Consider the following 23,600-nt stretch of genomic DNA (forward strand, 5'->3'; position numbering starts at 1 on the left):
TGCGTGCGCGCGTGGAGTGGTGGCCTAGAGGTAACGCGTCCGCCTAGGAAGCGAGAGAATCTGAGCGCGGTGGTTCGAATCGCGGCTCAGCCGCCGATATTTCTTCCTCCTCCACTAGACTTCGAGTGGTGGTCTGGACGCTAGTCATTCGGATGAGACGATAAACCGAGGTCCCGTGTGCAGCATGCACTTAGCGCACGTAAAAGAACCCACGGCAACAAAAGGGTTGTTCCTGGCAAAATTCTGTAGAAAAATCCACTTGGATAGGAAAAACAAATAAAACTGCACGCAGGAAAAAATACAAAAAGATGGGTGGCGCTGTAGTGTAGCGACGCGCTCTTCCCGGGGAGAGCAGCCCGAATTTCACACAGAGAAATCTGTTGTGAAAAAAGAAATACAAAATACAAATATAAGGAACTAACAGTACCCCCCACCCCCACCACACACACACACACCCATCATTGTGCCAGACAGACTGTGCGGACCGTTATTGCAGATTTCCGGAACGGCGCCTGCCGCTTTGTCAGCATATCATAATGTGACCACTCTTGAATGCACTCTGCATTCCAGGTCTGTGCAGTTTCGACTGCTAAAAAACAACAAGAATAAGAAAAAACCTTAACACTCTCTCTCTCTCTCTCTCTCTCTCTCTCTCACACACACACACACACACACACACACACACACACACACTCATTCACACACACCTCAAATTGTCACTGTGGAGAAAGTCTAAACTTCCAAATGAAAATAAGACGAGATTAGAAATGCCGATCAAAATGATGGGACTGTGTTGTAAAGTTAGGTTATGTTGTGTTATATTACATCTATTCTCTCTATATAAGCTGTAGGTATGATCAGGTTTTCATAGCCTGTTAACATTTTTTTTTATATATTATTCATTTACAGTGATGTTTTCAGCGTTTGCACACATGAGCTTTGCAGAGAAGTTCAGAATGCCGATGTGGAAGGAAAGCTCCGTGGACTATGCATTGCAGACAGATAGATCATCTATATCACGTACAGGCGTAGAATGTGTGTGTGTGTGTGTGTGTGTGTGTGTGTGTGTGTGTGTGTGTGTGTGTGTGTGTGTGTGAAAAGCCTGTCATGGCATCGACAAGGTCAGCCCATGTCAGTTCCAGTGTACATTCTCTTTCAAGGATGATTATGCTCTCAGACATCCTCATCACAGCCCTTTCCGCACAACCAAACCAGACGACTTACGGGGAATCTGCAATAAGAATAGTGCTGTTTGGAGAGAGGGGTTTCATTACTGTGTTCTGGAGGCAGACAGATATTGTCACAGACACACGAAGACTTTTCTGGTACTTCTGGGGGCTCTGATGAACAAGTTCATTGTATGGCTTACACGGTGTCACTTTACCAGTGTGACCCCCGTTTAAAATGTGTCCTGGCCATATATATATATATATATCTATCTATCTGTCTGGCCTCATTCAGTATCTGTCTATCTATCTGACCTCATTCAATATCTATCTGTCTTTATCTATCTATCTATCTGTCTGTCTGTCTATCTGGCCTCATTCAATATCTATCTATCTGGCCTCATTCAATATCTATCTATCTGGCCTCATTCAGTATCTATCTATCTGGCCTCATTCAATGTCTATCTATAAATAAAATAAATAAAAAATCTGGCCTCATTCAGAATCTATCTGTCTGTCTGTCTGTCTGTCTATCTATTGTGTCATTACATGCAAATAACTTTCTTCCTGTTTACCGTTGACTGTGTTTCTGTATCTGTTTCGCTCTCTATTTTTGTAAAGTCGCGCACGAGTGTGTGTGTGTGTGTGTGTGTGTGTGTATGTCTGTGTGTGTGTGTGTGTGTGTCTATGTGTGTGTGTCTGTGTGTGTGTGTTTGTGTGTGTGTGTGTGTGTGTGTGTGTGTTCTGATATTCCATCTCATCGATCTTTCTCCTGCCACACATTTTCTCTCGCTTCGTTCCACTCCCTCCTCCTGTCTCCTCCTCCCCTAACCCCTCAACCCCGCCCCCTTTCCCCCTGCTGTGTGAAGTTTTATGAATGGAAGCCTTGTAGAGCCGGCGAACGTGGCGCGTCAATCATACTTGTTTGTGCTGCACGTGCTGACGTCACTGTGACGTAGTCTGCCACTCCGAGCGCCTTATCGGCCCGCTGTCGCCTCCAAAAAGTGCAGTGTGTGAGGTGGGGTGAGAGAGCGGGGGGATGGTGATCTTCCTCTTTTTTTTCCCTGCGTCTTCCCTTTTGTATTTCAGTGTCCCGTTCCTTTCTGGCCTGCGTTAATTTTGGAATCATCCTGTTTACACCATGTTCGATTCGCTGCCTCGGGTTCTGTTTCTGGCTTCCAAAAATTGTTCGAGTGATCTCGGCAGCACTTGTTTCTCTTCGCGCGTGTGCGTGGGTGTGTTCGTGTGCATGTGTGTGTGTGTGTGTGTGTGTGTATGAGAGAGAGAGAGAGAGAGAGAGAGAGAGAGAACAAGGGAGGGAGAGTGTATGTGTGTGTGTGCAACAGTGACGCACATATGCGCACTACCTTTAAACACACACATACACACACTCTCTCTCACACATATGCACACAGACATAATCACACAGAGAAACGCAGACACACAGACACATACGCACGCGCTCACACTCACTCACAAACAGACACGCATACACACGCACACAGACACATACACACACACACACACACCCAACCACGCACGCGCACGCACACACACACACACACACACACACACACACACACACACACACACACGTGTGAGGAGAGCATTGCTGCCTTGACAGAAAGGGAGCAGAGACAGGGTTATGAGACAGTGACACACAACACTGTGGTCTGTCAGTTGATCCTTCCTGTCTGATTCGCCCCTCGGGCGACGGGACAAAACGGTACATCATACGCTGCCTTTTCTTTTCTTCCCGGTGCCTTTGTCTGTGTATCTCCGTCTCTCTTTGTCTATCTGACTGTCTCTGTGTCTGTCTCCCTCACCCACACATTCATACACACAGATCCGTGCACTCACGCACATACACCGGCAGAGGCACACACACACACACACACACTTCTTTAACTTGATTCTTTCTGTCGATCCTTTGGCTATGATTACACAGCACAGCTTTTACAGCTCTGTTTACACAGAGCAACTTACATTCTTTGCACAGAACAGTTTACAATTCTCTTAATGTAGCAGCACGATTTGAGGCTGTGTTTATACATCTCAAAACAATTTAAACGGCAGATACATTACATAGTATATACGTCCTAACCCCTGTACAGATAACCCAATTTACATTTATGTAAATACAGCACAACTCAGCTTTGTTTACAATCTTGTTTTACAGAGTGCAATGTAATCATTGCTTACACATGCCTTTATAAATCTGTTCAGTTATGTTTACATAGAACAGCTTCATGGCTGATTGCACAACGCAACTGTATCCCACTTTATACAGCACAAATTCATCTCTGTTTACACTGATATCCCACTTAACAACACTCATTGCATCCCTCTCTGCAGAGCACAGCAATTTCTACAGCACAACGGACATCCCTATTCACAGAGCACAGCATACATCCCAATTTATACAGCACAACGGACATCCCTATTTACAGAGCACAGCTTACATTCCAATTTGTACAGCACAACGGACATCCCTGTTCACAAAGCACAACTCACCTCCCAATTTATACAGCACAAGGGACATTCCTGTTTACACAGCGCAACTCACATACCATTTGGACATGGAAGTTGATGTGGCTCAGAAAGTGTCCGGTCAGTAAAGTGGTTGTGTGGCTCAGAAAGTGTCCCATCAGTAAACACCAAGCTGGGTGTGTGGTTCAGAATGTGTCCCGTCAGTAAAGTGGTTGTGTGGCTCAGAAAGTGTCCCGTCAGTAAACACCAAGCTGGGTGTGTGGTTCAGAGTGTCCCGTCAGTAAAGTGATCGTGTGGCTCAGAAAGTGTCCCTTCAGTAAACTGGGTGTGTGGCTCAGAAAGTGTCCCGTCAGTAAACACCAAGCTAAGTGTGTGGCTCAGAAAGTGTCCCTTCAGTAAACTGGGTGTGTGGCTCAGAAAGTGTCCCGTCAGTAAACACCAAGCTAAGTGTGTGGCTCAGAAAGTGTCCCTTCAGTAACAAGGTTGTGTGGCTCAGAAAGTGTCCCTTCAGTAAACACCATGCTGGGCGTGTGGCTCAGAAAGTGTCCCTTCAGTAAACTGGGTGTGTGGCTCAGAAAGTGTCCCGTCAGTAAACACCAAGCTGGGTGTGTGGCTCAGAAAGTGTCCCGTCGGAAAACACCATGCTGGGTGTGTGGCTCAGAAAGTGTCCCTTCAGTAAACTGGGTGTGTGGCTCAGAAAGTGTCCTGTCAGTAAATTAGGTGTGTTACTCAGAAAGTCTTTCGTCAATAAACTGGGTGTGTGACTCAGAAAGTGTCCTGACAGTAAACTGGGTGTGTGACTCAAAAAGTGTCCTGTTAGTAAACACCAAACTAAGTGTGTGGCTCAGAATGTGTCCTGTCAGTAAAGTGGGTGTGTGGCTCAGAAAGTGTCCCGTCAGCAAACACCAAGCTGGGTGTGTTGTTCAGAAAGTATCCCGTCAGCAAACACCAAGCTGGGTGTGTTGTTCAGAAAGTACCCCGTCAGCAAACACCAAGCTGGGTGTGTTGTTCAGAAAGTATCCCGTCAGCAAACACCAAGCTGGGTGTGTTGTTCAGAAAGTACCCCGTCAGCAAACACCAAGCTGGGTGTGTTGCTCAGAAAGTATCCCGTCAGCAAACACCAAGCTGGGTGTGTTGCTCAGAAAGTATCCCGTCAGCAAACACCAAGCTGGGTGTGTTGCTCAGAAAGTATCCCGTCAGCAAACACCAAGCTGAGTGTGTTGCTCTTGAAGCGTCCCGTCAGTAAACACCAAGGTGCTCTTGAAGTGTCCTGTCAGTAAACTGGGTATGTGGCTCAGAAAGTTTCCTGAAAGTAAACTGGGTGTGTGTGGCTCAGAAGTGTCCTGTCAGTAAACACCAAGCTGGGTGTGTGACTCAGAAAGTGTCCCGTCAGTAAACTAGGTGTGTTGCTCAGAAAGTGTCCCGTCAGCAAACACCAAGCTGGGTGTGTTGCTCAGAAAGTATCCCTTCAGTAACAAGGATGTGTGGCTCAGAAAGTGTCCCGTCAGTAAACTGGGTGTGGGGCTCAGAAATTGTCCCGTCAGTAAACACCAAGCTGGGTGTATGGCTCAGAAAGTGTCCTGACAGTAAACACCAAGATTGGTCCCTGTCTGTTGACCTGTCTGCTGCACTCAGGGAAGCTGTCAGCACGTTAACACGTTCCTCCTGGCGTTCCCACAACACGTCGTCCTGACGTTTCATCAACACTTGCCCGGGGGGACTGGCCACGATATCTCTGAACTGTCTGGCTCTGTGGGCACCACAAGAAAAGATTTGGCAAACTGATTTGCCGAAAATGTCATGAAGAGAGACATTGGAACAACGTCCATCCTCCTAATAGACTACCAGGCAAAAGTTTCTGGAAAAAATAACTTTGGCAAAAATAATGGAATCACTAAAAATCTAAACCTATAAGACTACATTTATAGCCAGTACACATTGTGGACAGTATTGATGACATTCCAGATTTTTTTTAAGTAATAAAAGACATTTTCTTTGCAGCTTATTTACAGATCGAATATGTATTCACGACCAAACCTTACACTTTTGAAAGGTCCGTCAGCTGGTACGTCAGTTGGTCTGCGTATCAGGGAACACTGTTTCTCACTGACTGCCTGGCTACTATGTCTTCGAAATAAGTTACAACTGAACGCGGGCAAAACTGAAGCAATGATCATAGGAACTAAACAAAAACTGTCTTCCATCACAATTGACACAATCAAACTTGGCAGTACATCCATCCCTCTTTCCACGTCAGTCAGGAACCTCGGTGTTGTCCTTGACATTACACTGTCCATGCAAAAAATTATCAGTCAGACATGTCAGTCCTGCTACTGTCAACTGCGGCGCATCAGTGCCGTCCGGAAATATATGTCCACCGACACAACATCTAGACTTGTCGTTCCTCTCATTCTCTCTCGCCTTGACTACTGTAACTCTCTATTGTCTGGTTTGCCTGCTTCATCCATTCAGTCCCTTCAGCGCATACAAAACTCTGCTGCCCGACTCGTCCTCGGAAAGAAAAAATCTGAGCACATCAATCCTCTTTTGCAACATCTCCACTGGCTCCATGTCTCACACTGAATAAAGTACAAGATCAGCACTCTATGTTACAGATGTATTAACAAAACTGCCCCTTCCTATCTCTGTGGCTGCCTTCACCTCTACACTCCATCTCGCTCACTACGATCTGCTTCGGATCCACTCTGTTTACGCATACCCAGATTCAAACACTCGACTGTTGGCCGCCGTTCTTTCTCTGTCTCTGGATCTTGCGATTGGAATGAACTTCCTCTTTCGCTTCGGCAAGTCTCCACACTCAGCTCTTTCAGGTCTGACCTTAAAACCCACCTCTTCCCAAAATAGCCTCCCTTGCCTGCCTGATTTGTCTCTCCACAAGATTCAGCGCTATATAAATACCATTATTATTATTATTATTATGATGTCTGCTGATCTGCCTGTCCGTCCTCCACAGTCCCAATCTCTCTGTCTCTGACTCTCCCATGCCGTAATCTTTCCTCCTTATACCATTTCATGAAACAATTTGCTCGGTGCTCTTTCACTGACAACCTATCAGAGTTTGTTTTTTTTTCGTTTTTTTTCCTTTGCATGTTGCATTGAAACAGAGAATATTGGAATGTTTTCATTATCGTGAATGGTTGAGGTTTGCAATTGAGACTCTCTCTTTCTCGATCACACACACACACACAAACACACACACACTTCGTGTTTAACAACAGAGCAATATCAGACTGATTCTACGTGATTCAATTTGTGATGGAATATTCCAGATATTCTGGAAACAGCCGTCAGACGTTCATTCCGCGGGGAAAAAGAAAACTGGCGGAAGAAGAATGCTTTTCGTTCTCAATGTAAGCCAATCATGCGTGTTGGCAGCCGTTATCCAAATTCTTCACACATGACGCAGCAGCAGCGGGTGGGGGAAGGGAGTGAAGTGACGGACAGGGGAGGTGAGCAGATGTCATCATTTCACTATCTGTGCCCAGCTGGAGCCAGTTGCATTGCTCGGACGGAAGAACCTAGTATGGTCGTAACCCACTACTAACTGTGTGTTACTGAACTGACAAATGGCGTAGTTCGGTCAACGAAGGTATTTAGTCACGTGTAACTGTCAAAAAGTTAGAACCAAGCAATGCAACTGGCACCAGGTCTGCCGCTGGGAGAACATTCCGTCAGTCCTCTGGAGGGTCCTGTCGGAACGTTTTCACGTGCTGGTGAGGCAGTCTATCACGTTGCAGTCACACTGTCTATCAGAGTCAGTCTTGTCACAGCTTAAAAGTTTCAAACAAAATCAGACATGCACTTGCTGATGTTTTGCAGGACCTGCCGCAGTTTGTTTTGACTTTGCTTTTTCATGTCCTCGTTTATATTTATCCAGGTCGAAAGGATACTTTTTTCGAAAAAAAATCAACATTATTCAGTTATCCATGGTCCGCAAATAATCCACAAAATTCCAACTATGTATCAGTGGAAAGTTAGTTCTCAAGGAGAGTTACACTGTAAGAACAATGTAATCCTGGTCAAAAGGCAGGGTTGTTTCCGTCACCTTACTGAAAGAACAATGAAATCGTGGTCATAAAGCAGGGCTGTTTTCGCCACATTCTCAGTGATTCTGTCCTTGGTTTCGTTGGAGAGAGAAAGCTCAGCATTTCGTATTCTCACAATCACTTGGGAATATTTCCAGACCGGTATTTTTGTTCTCCGTCTGTCGACCTCTGTGTATTCAAGTGTTCATGTTCATTTGAGTCATTTATCACACACACCATTTCAGCGTCACATCTTAACACAACCATAGCCAGAATCACTTTCTAATAATACACATTATACAAATAAAAATAAGAAAATATGGTTCATGGAAAAGCCAGTGTTTTACCAATTCTGCAAACTGAGAAAAACACACTTACCTATAGGCCTACCTAAACGAAGCTTTTAATGCGTCTGTAACAAGATAAAAAAAACAGTTTTAAATGTTTGATGGCGAATATGTAGCAGCGAAAAACTGTTTACGGGAATCATATTTGAAGAAACAGCGTTGTAAATCAGACCCCCACTCCCACCTCCCCTACAACCCCCACCCACCTCACAGATAACAATTAAACCCCCTACATTATTCATGGCTTACTCACTATTCCGTTACGCCTTCCTAGCTCAGTTTGAAACCCAAGATTAATGCATCTGAATTTTAATCAATCTCTACCCCCCTCCGTCCCACCATCTTTCCCTCTTCTCATGGTGGCCCCTATGTCTATCCCCCTCACCCCCCCCCTCTCTCTCTCTCTCTCCCCGTCTCACTCACCGGATGTGGGGTGTGTTTGCTAAGACTGGGGTTATTGACTGTTGTAGCTGATTGAGATCGATGTATTGATTTCCTGCATGTTTTTCATGCATCCTGCTGAGCCATTGGCCAGATAAGCTTTCTGTATGGGAGTGCACACGAATTCGTAATGTAAGCAAACAGAGAGGGGGGAGGTACAGTCAGACAGACAGACATGCAGACAGACAGACAGATGGAAAAAGACTGCAGATAGAGAGGGAGAAGAGAGATATGGCGAGGAAACGGAAACGAAACGGATTTCTATTTCATGAGGGTAGTGGAGTGAGCAGAACTTTTTTTCCATCCAGCCCTCAGGGCAAAATCAACAAGTAAACACGTAGTACAGTTTACATCCAGCCCTCAGGACAAAAACAACAGATAAACATGTAGTACAGTTTACATCCAGCCTTCAGGACAAAAACAGCAAGTAAACATGTAGTACAGCTTACATCCAGCCCTCAGGACAAAAACAAGTAAACAGGTAGCACAGTTTACATCCAGCCCTCGGGCAAAAACAGATAAACATGTAGTACAGTTTACATCCAGCCCTCAGGGCAAAAACAACAGATAAACATGTAGTACAGTTTACATCCAGCCCTCAGGGCAAAAACAAGTAAACAGATAGCACAGTTTACATCCAGCCCACAGGGCAAAAACAGCAAGTAAGCAGGTAGCACAGTTTACATCCAGCCCTTGGGGCAAAAACAACAACAAATAACAACAAGAAAACAAGTGACCACCACAGGAAAAACACAACAAAAAACAAAGAAAGAAACAAAAATGAAAGAGCGAGCAAGCATGCGAGCAAGAAAACAAGATAAAACTTTCAATTCCATAGGTCTCCGGCCAGTGGAGGAGAGAGAGAGACAGAGAGAGAATGAAAAGTTGAAGATGTTGAATCCGACGCCTGATGTTGATGTTGTAAGGTAAACAAGAGGGCTGATGGTGAAGATAATTTGCTGTGCTGTGTGGAGCCACTTGACATCCATCTTTGATGAAAGGCGCTGAGAATTCAGATAGTCTTTCTTCTATTTCTGTCTGCGCCTCTCTCCTTGTTCTCACTTTAAACTCTCTTTCATGCTTGGTGCAACAATCCAAATAAACTGAGACATCAAGACGAGGCCTGCTCGGGTTCACTGTGACTATTGTATTTTGAAAAGTGGTAGGGGAATTCTTAATAAAAGGCTTTGGTGTATAATTGTTAAGAAATGAATGATTAATGTGTATAATTGTTAAGGAATGAATATTTACTGTGTACAGCTGTTAGGAAATGTATAATTACTGTATATAATTGTTCAAAAATGTATAATTACTGTATATAATTCTTCGGAAATGTATATTCACTGTGTATGATTGTTAAGAAATGTATATTTTGTATTACACTGCTTACACACCTTGCCCCTTCTCCCTCACTCCCACCCAAAAGAAAAACGGCCACCCCAAAGAAAAACGGAAAAGAAACAAAGGGGGAAGTAAATCTGAGAGAAAAAGACATGTCACTGGAGACTTGATGACTGACAGAGAGAAGATAGTCATACAAAGATGACAAACTTGATGGTTGATAGAGAGAGAGGGAAGAGAGACAGACAGACAGACAGACACACACACACACACACACACACACACACACACACACACACACACACACACACACACACACACACACACAGAGAGAGAGAGAGAGAGAGAGAGAGAAGACACACAAAGAAAACAAACTTGGTGTTCAACAAACAGAGGGAGAAGACTGCCATACAAAGAGGACAAACGTGATGGTTGATAGAGAGAGAGAGACAGAGACAGAGAAAACAAACTTTGGTGCATGACAGACAAACGGAGGGAGAAGAAATACAAAGAGCACAAAGAAACAGGCAAGACAGCATGGCGTGCACGGAAACGTTGCAGAGGATTGGAGAGCCGATGAGAAGCGTGCAGTGCGCTGGCCTGTGAATCATTGATGTCCCCACCCGGCAATCAACTCACCCGTGCCACCCTATACCCACCCTGTTGTTCTTATTAATCATGGAAGCTGTCCTCCGCTTCTTCGTCTTGCGCTCCACCTACCCTTTCTCGTCTACCCGGGGTATAATAATTGATAAGGTAATACATAACCACATGGGTGCCAGGGTCTCCACAAGAATGCTGCGCTTACATCGGGTTTATTTCTGTGCTGCTTTCATGCGGCCAGGCAGTAATAAATTATGTACTTGTGTCTGCCGTTGTATTGTTGTTGTTGTTGAGAAATGGTGTTGTTCTGTGTGCTGTGTTTGTTGTGATGCATGGGGTTGTACTGTCATCTGTTTTATTTCTTGTGGCAAAGATAGACAGTTTTACGGGTTCCCAACCATCACGGCCCCATCTTCCATACAGCGCAACAGAGAGAGAGAGACACACACACACACACACACACACACACACACACACACACACACACAGATATGATGTCGATGATAAGAAGAAAAATGAGTAATGGATGAGGAAGAGAAGAAGAAAAAGAATGGGAAGAAGGAGAGGAAGACGACGAGGACAACGATGACCTCGACGATGACCACCACTACCATCTCCTCCTCCTCCTCCTCACATAAAATCAAATCGCCAGTTAAACGGTAGCGACGGTCAGCACAAGAGACGTGGACAAAACCGACGATGTGTCCGAAGTGTTTACACGCTAACACTGACCACCCTCTCTCCCCAACCCTCTGGGGAACTGTTGGATAGCGAACCGTCCCAAACAATTTGCATTGGTTCCGGCCGGACTTTTTCTGTTGGCAAGGGACACCACTCACAGTCCTAGTCGCTTGCAATCAGATTGACGTCCCATGTGATTCCTGTCTCAGACACGTGTATATCAGTTAATTATCAGACAGGGAGTACGGTGTGGGGGAGGGAGGGAGGGAGCGCGCGCGAGAGAGAGAGGGGAGAGAGAGAGACAGACAGACAGAGGAGTATTTACCACAATGTGTTCAATACGCGTACGCACGCACAAACGTATGCAAATAGGTACACACACACACACACACACACACACACACACGCACGCACACGCGCGCGCGCGCACGCACACACACTTTGGAGGTCACAGGATCAAAGACAAAAGAAACCAGTTTAACATCTTCATTCTCTTTTGTCATTTTCTTCCTCCCTCCCATCCCCACCCATTCTCTCTCCCGTCTCCCAATCTCTGTGTGTTCCCCTGCTACCTCCAATGCTGCCTTGTGTTTCTCATATTTTTCTCTGTACGTGGAAACCAGACCCTTGTACAGCAGTGAACACTAGGTACTGAACAAACGGCAGTGAACACCAGGTACTGAACAAACGGCAGTGAACACCAGGTACTGAACAAACGGCAGTGAACACTAGGTAATGGACAAAAATCAAGCGCAATAACTTTGATAGCTTTTTAATCAAACAGCGTCAAGACACACCTCCCAGTGCAGAGTAGCTTGGCTATTTCCGTCACTGTGCACACAGTTCAACGTCCACGGAAACAACTTTGATCTCATGCCTCCCAAAACAGTGGACCCTAGTTTGTGGACACACCTGTTACCTGACCTGTACGCCACCGACTTTCTATTTATAGGTCCGTGCCTGTACACAGAGCAACAGCAGCGGCAGGACACTCGTACCAACACTACCAACACATCAACTGCACAATACTTCTGGTCACAGTTCAATACTTCTGGTCACAATTCAATACTTCTCGTCACAGTTCAATACTACTGGTCACAGTTCATATCACAGCTCAGTACTTCTGGTCACAGTTCATATCACAGCTAAATACTTCTGGTCACAGTTCAGTACTTCTGATCACAGTTCATGTCACAGTTCAATACTTCTGGTCACAGTTCAGTACTACTTGTCACAGTTCAATACTTCTGGTCACAGTTCAGTACTTCTCGTCACAGTTCAATACTTTTCGTCACAGTTCAGTACTACTGGTCACAATACTACTGGTCACAGTTCGATACTACTGGTCACAGTTCAGTACTTTTGGTCACAGTTCAGTACTACTCGTCACAGTTCAATACTACTGGTCACAGTTCAGTACTACTGGTCACAGTTCAGTACTTCTCGTCACAGTTCAAAACTTCCGGTCACAGTTCAATACTTCTCGTCACAGTTCAAAACTTCCGGTCACAGTTCAGTACTTTTCGTCACAGTTCACTACTACTTGTCACAGTTCAGTACTACATGTCACAATTCAATACTTCTCGTCACAGTTCAATACTACTTGTCACAGTTCAGTACTACATGTCACAGTTCAATACTTCTCGTCGCAGTTCAAAACCTCCGGTCACAGTTCAGTACTTCTCGTCAGAGTTCAGTAGTACTTGTAACAGTTCAGTACTACATGTCACAGTTCAATACTTCTCGTCACAGTTCAGTACTACTTGTCACAGTTCAGTACTTCTCGTCACAGTACTGCTGGTCACAGTTCAGTACTACTGGTCACAGTTCAGTACTTCTGGTCACAGTTCAGTACTTCTCGTCACAGTAATACTGGTCACAGTTCAATACTACTGGTCACAGTTCAATACTATATTACTGGTCACAGTTCAATACTTCTCGTCACAGTTCAGTACTACTGGTCACAGTTCACTACTGGTCACAGTTCAATATTATATTACTGGTCACAGTTCAATACTTCTCATCACAGTTCAGTACTTCTCGTCACAGGTCACAGTTCAATACTTCTGGTCACAGTTCAATACTTCTTCAATACTTCTGGTCACAGTTCAGTACTTCTGGTCACAGTTCAATACTTCTGGTTTCAGTACTACTGGTCACAGTTCAGTACTTCTGGTCACAGTTCAAAACTTCCGGTCACAAGTTAATACTTCTGGTCACAGTTCGGTACTTCTGGTCACAGTTCAATACTATGATACTGATCATAGTTCATTTCTGGTCACGGTTCAGTACTTCTGGTCACAATTCAGTACTACTGCTCACAATTCAATACTTCTCGTCACAGTTCAATACTTATCGTCACAGGTCACAGTTCAATACTTCTCGTCACAGTTCAATAGTACTGGCCACAGTTCAATACTATACTACTGGTCACAGTTCAATACTATACTACTGGTCACAGTTCAATGCTACTGGTCACAGTTCAATACTTCTGCCAGTTCTGGTCACAGTTCAGTACTACTGGTCACAGTTCATTTCTGGTCACAGTTCAATACTTCTGGTCACAGTTCATTACTACTGGTCACAGTTTATGTCACAGTTGAGTACTTCTGGTCACAGGTCAATACTTCTGGTCACAGTCTGGTCGCAGTTCAGTACTACTGGTCACAGGTCACAGTTGAATACTACTGGTTACAGTACTACTGGTCACAGATCTACTGGTCACATTTCAATACTGCTGGTCACAGGCCACAGTTCAATACTACTGGTCACGGTTCAATACTACTGGTCACGGTTCAATATTTCTGGTCATTATTCAATACTGATCAATTCTTTTGGTCCCGTTCAAAACCGGTCACGAAGGGGTACTCCTCAGGTATACATTTTTACACACCAACGAAACACCGAGACTGATTATGTCTCGGAGACAAAACGAATAGTAATATTATTACAGCGTTGAGAGCCATTCTGTGACGTGCTGTCTTAGCATTGTCTTGTGCTGTAGGGTGAAGGCTGGGGTCACATGGCCTTCACAGCTGTGGGGGAAAGGGAGGGCGGGGGATTAGAGGGGGGTGTTAAAGGTGGGAAAAGCCATTTCGTGATGAAACATCTGGCCGTGGTTTTGTGTGACCTCTCTCTCTGTCTGTCTGTCTGTCTGTCTGTCTGTCTCTCTCTCTCACTCTTTGTCTCTGGCTCTCATTTTATTTTGTCTCTCTGCTCCTCTCTGCTCTGTGTGTGTGTGTGTGTGTGTGTGTGTGTGTGTGTGTGTGTGTGTGGCTCCTTTCTGCTATTAACTCACTCAGTACGGCCAGTCCTCTCTTCTCCTCTACACAAAACCCTCGGATGTCCAGTGGGTGTCTGAATGACCCAACCTTTAGCTTCCGTCGTAAGAATTGTGGTATTCTTTGTCAACATTCACCTCTTCAGTATAAGAACCTTCCGCTTGCAATATTTTGATGATGGTAATTGGGCTGAAACGCTGTTAACGTCGTCTCTTTCGCCGTCGTCTCTTAACCCTTGCACACACACGCTGCTCTTCACTGAGTCAATGAGTTGTCTGCTCTTTCCTATTCTCACCGCCTCACTGTTATTTCTATCACGTACCTCTTTCTGCCTCTCCACTCTTCCCAAGTTCTTTTCATTTCAATAGGCCCGATTGGGGCCCCCGCTGCCATGTGGGCACACAGCAATGGACACCCCGCCCTGTGAAGTAGGGAGGGCACAGAGGGGAAAGGAAGGATTTCCACATGGTCTCCTGGTGTTTTTCCACATGGTCTGGTGGTGTGGGCCAAGTCCGTGGGTAAATCGCGTAATGCGGCGTTCAGATTGCGCACACTCGTCTGGACAGTTACGTGCGATAACTGCAGAAGGCGAGTTTACACCAAGTACTTTCTTGCATAACGCACCTTGCCTGGGCCTCACATCATCATTCATCGTTATGCCTCTTGACTCCTTGTGGAGCATAGGGCTGCTACAGCACTCCTCCAGCGAACTCGGGTTTTGAGCTGTCCTCTTCAGCCGGGTCCGCCAGTGAGCTCCACTTGTTGGAGCAATCTGCCAGTCCCAAGCCTAGATAAAGGAGGAGGGTTGGGCGTGGAGCTAACAACCCCATCCCGTTAAAAAAAACAAAAAAAACAACAAACAACGGTTACGGAAACTGCAGCAGCAACGTCAAAAAACAGCCTGGGCCTCACGCTTCGGGGTTATTGGTTTGGAATGGTCTGAATCGGAATTTCCGTGTTGAAATGAGCAAATATTTGTTTTTCGCCCAAAAAAGTAAGTATACATCAAAGGTATAAATCACCCAATAATGCAGTGTGATTTTCACTTTGAAATTTATCTGACTGTTTTCGATACCATTAGTCCATTGATAATATGTATAGAAATAAAAAAGAAGGAAAAAAACGAAGAGCAAGACTAATAATAATATAACATTTGCGACTAGCATGACACCTAAAATGTATCCATTGATTTTTGCTTCTTTTTTTTTCAATCCGGCGAACATCACATTTTATCCACGTGTACACAAGTCACAGTTTTTGCTAATTTTGATTCATATTGACCCAAGGACACACATATACATGAGTCATGATTATCAACTATGAGGTCGCTGTTATTTGTTTCAATCTGGATTTATGAGTATGGCGTATATTTGTACTAAAAACAACAACAACAACAACAACAAAACCATAGATTAAAAAAAAAAATTCATTCTTACTTGCAGTATGTACTCTGTTCGTGAAGAAAATTAGTTTGTACAGTGTGACAATACGCACCTTTTGAAGCACGTGATCATCCATACAAAAGCTGTTATTGTTGGAACCAGGCTCTTTATGACTCAGTGTTGCATCAGGACTGTCATCAGCCACAGCGACCCTCCGCCATAAACATTCCTGCTTGCGAAAGGACGTTAAATCATTTGAGGGCGGGATGTGGCTGCCTAAACCGCATGCGATCTGCGAGTTTAATCTACCTCACGAGGATATGCAGGAGTGAAGTGGCGGGGACGTGGTGATGTGGGTTCAGGGGGTGTGTGTACCGGGCGACATCCTCATGAGGCGGTCCCATAGGAGTCAGGAACACCAGTATCGTGCATCAGTCACCTCAGAGCTGATGCTCTGCGCTTAAATCACCACTGCTGCATAAACTTGGTTCACTGTGCATGAAATGTGGCTGAAAAAATGGGAGTATTATTATGGCGTAATGTCATTCCCATGTGGGTACTTTCCTTGCTTACATATAATTGCACGATGTGAAATCTGGCTACGTTGTGCAAGCATCGCATTCCGTGACATGAATGACGCACTTTATGTGCCTACATTAAATGATGGGAGCAAATATTGGCAATCTCTGTGTCTTTCTCTCAAAGCACTGTGCAGCAGTAAAGCACCTGTTCTGTATTTGTATCTGTACCTTTCTGCTCTGTTTGTCTATCTGTTTGTGTGGGAATGATGTATGCATGTACGTTTTGTTGTTGTTGTTTTGTAAAGCAGGGACAGTCGAGCTAAACGGAGAGCCCGATTTTAATTTAAACACCATCATTGTTGGCTTCATCGTCTATTTTTCGATAGTGTGACCATCGTTATCTTCTTCCTTGTTATGGCCATCATCAGCGTTGTCAGCAACATCATCATCAGCATCATCGTGGTTGCTATCACGATTGTCGTCATTACTGAAGTCACCATCATCGTCCTTACAACATCACCAGCACAGCGACTTGCTGTGATATGTGTCTGTCGTGTGGTGTCAGACAAGGCGTAAGGACATCGTCATCGTCATCACCGTCGTCATCATAGTGTTGGTGTATGAACAGGTACGCTGGTGTCGTGACTGTGGTGCTGTGCGGCAGCTATCATCATCATCACTATCACCATCATCATACAGGTGTGGTGTGTACAGGTACCTTGCACATGACTGGTGCACATGACTGTGGCAGTCATTATCATCATCACCATCACCATCATCATCATACAGATGTGTGTACAGGTACCTTGGTGTCCGGCCTCACCGTGCTGTGCGGCAGCCAGGTACGCCCCAAGGGGGCCACCAGGTGTGTCATCATGATGACAGGTGTGGTGTGTACAGGTACCCTGGTGTCCGGCCTCACCGTGCTGTGTGGCAGCCAGGTACGCCCCAAGGGGGCCAGCAGGGGCAGCGTGGTGTGGACCAACACAGGTGTGGCACTCCTGCAGTTCTTCCTCACCTTCCTCCTGCTGCTGGGCTGGATCTGGAGCATCATGTGGGGCACCGCCTTCCTCTCCATCTCCAGTACGTTGTTCCTCGCTCTCTCCAAGGCTGTTTTGTCCTCTCTCTCTCCATAGCTATTATTCCCTCACTCTCTACACCCCACTCTCTCCATAGCTATTATTCCCTCACTCTCTACACCCCACTGGCTCCATAGCTATTGTTCCCTCACTCTTTCCACCTCCACTCTCTCCATAGCTGTTAATAATGTATTATTCCCTCACTCTCTCCACCCCCACTCTCTCCATAGGTATTATTCCCTCACTCTTTCCACCCCCACTCTCTCCATAGGTATTATTCCCTCACTCTCTCCACCCCCACTCTCTCCATAGGTATTATTCCCGCACTCTCTCCACCCCCACTCTCTCCATAGGTATTATTCCCTCACTCTCTCCTCTCCAACTGTCTCCGTAGGTATTATTCCCTCTCTCTCTCCACCCCCACTCTCACCATAGGTATTATTCCCTCACTCTCTCCACCCCCACTCTCTCCATAGCTATTATTCCCTCACTCTCTACACCCCACTCTCTCCATAGCTATTATTCCCTCACTCTCTACACCCCACTGGCTCCATAGCTATTATTCCCTCACTCTCTACACCCCACTGGCTCCATAGCTATTGTTCCCTCACTCTTTCCACCTCCACTCTCTCCATAGCTGTTAATAATGTATTATTCCCTCACTCCTCCAGCCCCACTCTCTCCATAGGTATTATTCCCTCACTCTCTCCACCCCCACTCTCTCCATAGGTATTATTCCCTCACTCTCTCCAGCCCCACTCTCTCCATAGGTATTATTCCCTCACTCTCTCCAGCCCCACTCTCTCCATAGGTATTATTCCCTCACTCTCTCCAGCCCCACTCTCTCCATAGGTATTATTCCCTCACTCTCTCCAGCCCCACTCTCTCCATAGGTATTATTCCCTCACTCTCTCCAGCCCCACTCTCTCCATAGGTATTATTCCCTCACTCTCTCCACCCCCACTCTCTCCATAGGTATTATTCCCTCACTCTCTCCAGCCCCACTCTCTCCATAGGTATTATTCCATCACTCTCTCCACCCCCCCTCTCTCCATAGGTATTATTCCCTCACTCTGTCCTCTCCAACTGTCTCCATAGGTATTATTGCCTCACTCTCTCCTCTCCAACTGTCTCCATAGGTATTATTCCCTCACTCTCTCCTCTCCAACTGTCTCCACAGGTATTATTCCCTCTCTTCCATCCCCACTCTCTCCATAGCTATTAATAATGTATTATTCCCTCACTCTCTATTATTCCCTCACTCTCTCCTCTCCAACTGTCTCCATAGGTATTATTCCCTCACTCTGTCCTCTCCAACTGTCTCCATAGGTATTATTGCCTCACTCTCTCCTCTCCAACTGTCTCCATAGGTATTATTGCCTCACTCTCTCCTCTCCAACTGTCTCCATAGGTATTATTCCCTCACTCTCTCCTCTCCAACTGTCTCCATAGGTATTATTCCCTCACTCTCTCTTCTCCCACTCTCTCTATGCCGTCAACCTCTCCACCTCCACTTTCTCCATTTGGTATTCGTTCTCTTTCTCCACTAGAAATTCACTCACTATCTCCATAGCTATTCTTTGAATACAAGTGAAGTTCTGGTAGAAATGCTTCGATCAAATCAAACAATCAGTCATATCAGTTTAATGTCATGGTAAAAAAAAAATCCAAGGAAAATTGGTCTGTGGACGACCATATAGTACTGGACAGTTCAACATTAACACAACGTTGTACATTCATAACATTTTAAAAGTACAGCACACTCAAAATTCTTTCTCTCTCTCACACAAGCTGTCCAACTTCTCCCCCACCTCCTTCCTCTTCCCACGAACGGGCCCCATTCCTGACCATATCGCGCGACTCCTACTCGTAGGGTAGTTATGGGTAATTGCGAACAGTGTCTGTTTGCGAACGATTCGTATACCGCCCCATTTCGAAGCGTTCTTAACGGTTGCATTTCACAGTTTAACGTCTAATACTTTGATGAACATCCATTTCCAAGAAACAGTCAAACATCAGCTATTTCTGACTATTCCCGCGCTCTTTCTTCTCTTCGCGCACTACTGCCGACCAAAGTTACAAACGTGCTCTCAAAATCCTAAAACCAATGGAAGCAAGTTGTAGGACTTCAGCTTTGACACAGTTTAGAATAGTTGATTTGATCGGATATGTTGAATGCGCATTGCTAGTGCTGGGAGAATTTAAGAAAGCATATTGGTGACAGATCAGAGCGTCAGTTTTGACAGGCATCAGCAAAATAGTGTCTTCTGAATTTAGACCATAGGATATTTTGACATGAGTTTATTTGCGAACGATGCTGCACAGCTACTGTGCACTCTCAAAGGGATGTGTTTGTGTGCAGTGTGGGGTGTGTGTGTTTAAATGTCTGTCTGTGTGTTTGTGTGCATGTGTGATCAAAACCAACAATGCAGCAGTCTGGTGCGATGTTCCAATAACAAGTTGTATCTAATGACTTCAAGACCTGCTTCAGTTTTAATTGTCAACATGTACCCAAAACAGTCGTTCGCAATTAGACTTGCCCGTTCGCATTTACCCTCAGGCAGCCGTGCCATTTCAAACGTCGACAAAACGTTGAAAAGAATGAGCAGATGAACTTTTCCTGGTGCAACCAGTTGGAGAAAGCCTTCGACTTGAAAACAAAAAAAACAACACAAAAACTGCGTTTGACAATCGTACGACATCTTATCTTTACCGGCAGTACACACGTTGAGCTGGTTGCTTCGACTGGATCGTTCGCAATAACCCATACCTACCCTACTCGTCACAGCATTTATAAAGTCATATGCACTAATGATACCACTTTGATTCCTTGAAATAATAAACACGTTTCTCCGCATGAAATAAACTTCATCTAAGTGAGGGAAACCATTTAACACACTTTAACACATTTATTTGAAATGGTTAACCATAATTGCAACGCATGCACATCCGCCCGCCCGCCCACACACACACACACACACAATCAATTTTCAAGCTTTGAGTCTTTTAGTTTCATTTTTTTTCCTATTTATTTATAGTCTGTTCATCTAAGATGATGATATTAGACTGACATTTAGTTTCAGTATTCCAAAAGATCACTTCTCCATCCATATTTGGAAAACCAAGCATGACAGTGATCAAAGCATAAAACATTTAATTCGGGGTTTTTTTTCTCCTTTTTTGGTGGCTTCGAGTTTAGTTAGAAGCATTTTTGTGATGTTTTTAACATGTGGCAGTGTGTGTGTGTGTGTGTGATCGTGTGTGTATGTGTGTGTGTTTGTGTGTGCGTGTTTGTGTGTGTGTGTGTGTGTGTGTGTGTGCAGAGGAGTACTACAAGAAGCCCCTGGTGGAGGAGGTGTCCACCAACGGACGACCCAAACCCACGTCCACACCCAAAAGAGAGCACCGCAGGGACAGCAACTCTTCGGCCCACCACCACCACCCTTCCTCCTCCCCATCCACCTCCACAGCTCAGCCCGCCAACGGCCCCACCCCGGGTACCTCAGAGCCCCCCAGACAGCAGCAGCAGCAGCAGCATCAGCAGCAGTGTCCGAGGAACGGCCTAGCTGTCAACGCTGTGGGCGGGATTTCCACTACCCCGGACATTTACCTCACCCCGTCCAGCTCCGCCAGCGAGAGGCCCCAGCCAATCATCGTGCTGCAAGAGGCGCCCATCACTGTCAATCATTCCGAGACCCCGCCCGCCCCGTCACGCGCCCTCATGAACGCGCGCACACGCCACGAGAAGATCCTGCAGCGGCAGATGTCGGACAACGAGTTGTCACCCTTCATCCTGACGCACCAGCAGTTGGAGGCCATCGTGATTCACGACGCCCCGGTGCTGTCACGGCCCCCACGGCCCCCCGCTGCCGACGACCCCGACCCCGGCCTGGCCCCGCTGCCCAAGTCTTGAGCACCGCTGGCTGCGAGGCTGTATGGGAAGACCTGTGTCAGCTGGGACCAGACTGTGTGGGAGCCATGGACCCCGTCTTTGCCCCAGGCGTGGAGGTCATTGAAAGACCTGTGTTTGCTGTGACCAGACTGTAGGAGCCACGGACCCGGTCTTCAGTTTGCTCCAAGCGTGGAGGTCTGTGAATGATCTGTATCTCCTGGGGCCAGACTATGGAGGAGCCGCAGACCCCGTCTTTGCTTCAAACGTGGAGGTCTGTGAAGACGTGCGTCAGCGTGACCTAGCTTGTCCTTATGGATCCCCGACACAGGAGACGGACGTCAGCGTTGTTCCTTCAGCCAGGTCCACAGGTGTGTGTCCTGACCACACCTGGCCCCTCACCATGTACATACCACACACCCGACCTGAACTGTACTCAAGCCGCCAGACGTGACGTGAAAGCTGCCATTGTAGCCTCACCAGACCTTGCCTTTTGTTTGTCATGGGCACGATGGATCCCAGTTTTGCTGCTTTATCCAGAATCTGAGGTCGGGTTTTGTTTGGAAGGCTGCCTCCTGCTCTGACCAAGTGCTACTTTCCCTGTCTTCATTCGTTTTTATTTTCTCAGAGAGGTGGATCCTCACTTAACCTGTTGACCCAAGTGGTGATGTGTGACGTTGGAAGGCTGCTGATCTGAGCCCAGTGCAGGTCCTGTGTGTCAGCAACAAGGCAGAGACCCCAGCCATGTTTCCCTGTCAAGTTCTGAGCTGTCCTTTGGCAGGTCCTTTTCACCCCCCACCCTCCCCCGGCGTTAAGTGTGGCTGTGAGACAGAACCAGCTTGGCTCATAATATTATATCAGATTCATGAACTCTTCCCAGTTGGAATGCTTCTGTCAGGTCTGACCAAACGTCGCCTTCTTCTGAACCTTCAGAGTTAAACTTCTCGACTTCAACAACAACAACAATAAGACATTTCGCGAAATTATGGAAGAGAAATTTTCTCCAAGAAATGCCCTGGAACAACTGCCACTTTCATAGATGTCACGAACTACCTGTGGTTTCCATTTGGCTGTAACATATTTTTAATCATGACGTTGAAAAGTGTATTTTTTCCCATATTCATCTAAGTCAGTCTTTCCTACCCAACCACTGTATTGGATTTCCCACGATGAGTATTGGAGACAGACTTGTACAGTGTGACGGCACTTTGCCACCTTACCTATTATCACCATAGTACCACCACACGTTTTTTTTGTTTGTTTTTTTGTTGTTGTTTTTTACATTCAAACCTTCTCCACAACTTTGGACCAAAAACTGTGTACCGTTTTCAAACTTCTTTACGGTTCTCATTTTAAAGGCTTATTTATGTACATCTTTTTTTCACCACATTTTGCCTTCCAGTCTGAACTATTTTTTGTTATTATTCAGAGACATTTGTTCAGCATATTCATGATCAGTTGGGAGGGTTTGCAGGCCCGCTTTCGTGGTGGACTTTTCGTCGCTTGCAGAGCGAAAGGTATGTCATATGGCGTTCATGGGCAACCCACCATCATAACTAGCTGTTCTGAGTTTGCACTGTCTTTGTTCGGACAACTTCTCGGCAAATTTATACATGGATCAGTTCGAATATGTAATGGTAGAGATATGACAAGAAAAACGCTCAAAAAACAAAAACAAAGAAGACTAATGCAAATGATGGATGTAGTTTAAAACCAAATATATCATGTAAATTTGCAAAAAATAGTCACCGAAAATGTTAAAGGTCCTTTCGTTAGAACAGCGATTTCCACGACGAAATTTTAGCCTTTCGGTGACCTGGAAAAAGAGGAAAAGGAGACGAGCATGCGCACACAATTCTCGCTTGAAATAATTGGGGAACCTCCACGAAAACGAGACGAATGTGTGCCTGCAAACTCTCCCTACTGACTTTTTCGCGCCAATACAGCACTATTTCTTGTGTCTCGGAGAAGAGGCTGTTTTTGTGAGAACTGCTGAATTCACAAGAATTCACAATGGCGTCTGCTAAAGTTGATCAGTATGCCACGGCGGCCTGTCCTGTCTGTTCTGCTGTGTGTGGACGCCGTCATGGCCTGTTGTCTGTCTGCTAGATGGGCTGCTAGTTGTGTGGACTCCGAAACCTACCGTTCCATTGGCTAGTAAGGTGTAAGCGGTCCATTTCTCCTCACCAAACCACGCAACAGTTAGCACCAGAGGATACTGATAGGACGGTTCACCTATCTCCACCAAACAACACGACAGTTAGCACCAAAGGATACTGATACTGATAGGACGGTTCATCTATCTTTCTCAAACAGCATGACAGTTAGCACCA

At 45.6% G+C, this 23,600-nt stretch overlaps 1 protein-coding gene across 1 annotated transcript in view; it reads left to right on the forward strand.

The window, feature by feature from the left end:
- LOC143281156 (uncharacterized) overlaps positions 1 to 21,433 on the forward strand; it is a 64,013-nt gene extending 42,580 nt beyond the window's left edge. Inside the window, exons 3-4 of the mRNA XM_076586164.1 lie at positions 17,200 to 17,382; positions 20,702 to 21,433. Coding sequence (XP_076442279.1) covers positions 17,200 to 17,382; positions 20,702 to 21,291 — 773 coding nt within the window. The 3' untranslated portion in view covers positions 21,292 to 21,433. The remainder of the gene's footprint in view (positions 1 to 17,199; positions 17,383 to 20,701) is intronic.
- Positions 21,434 to 23,600: the final 2,167 nt, after the last annotated feature.

Source organism: Babylonia areolata, chromosome 4 (genome assembly GCF_041734735.1).
Source record: "Babylonia areolata isolate BAREFJ2019XMU chromosome 4, ASM4173473v1, whole genome shotgun sequence".
Classification (NCBI taxonomy): Eukaryota; Metazoa; Mollusca; class Gastropoda; order Neogastropoda; family Buccinidae; genus Babylonia; species Babylonia areolata.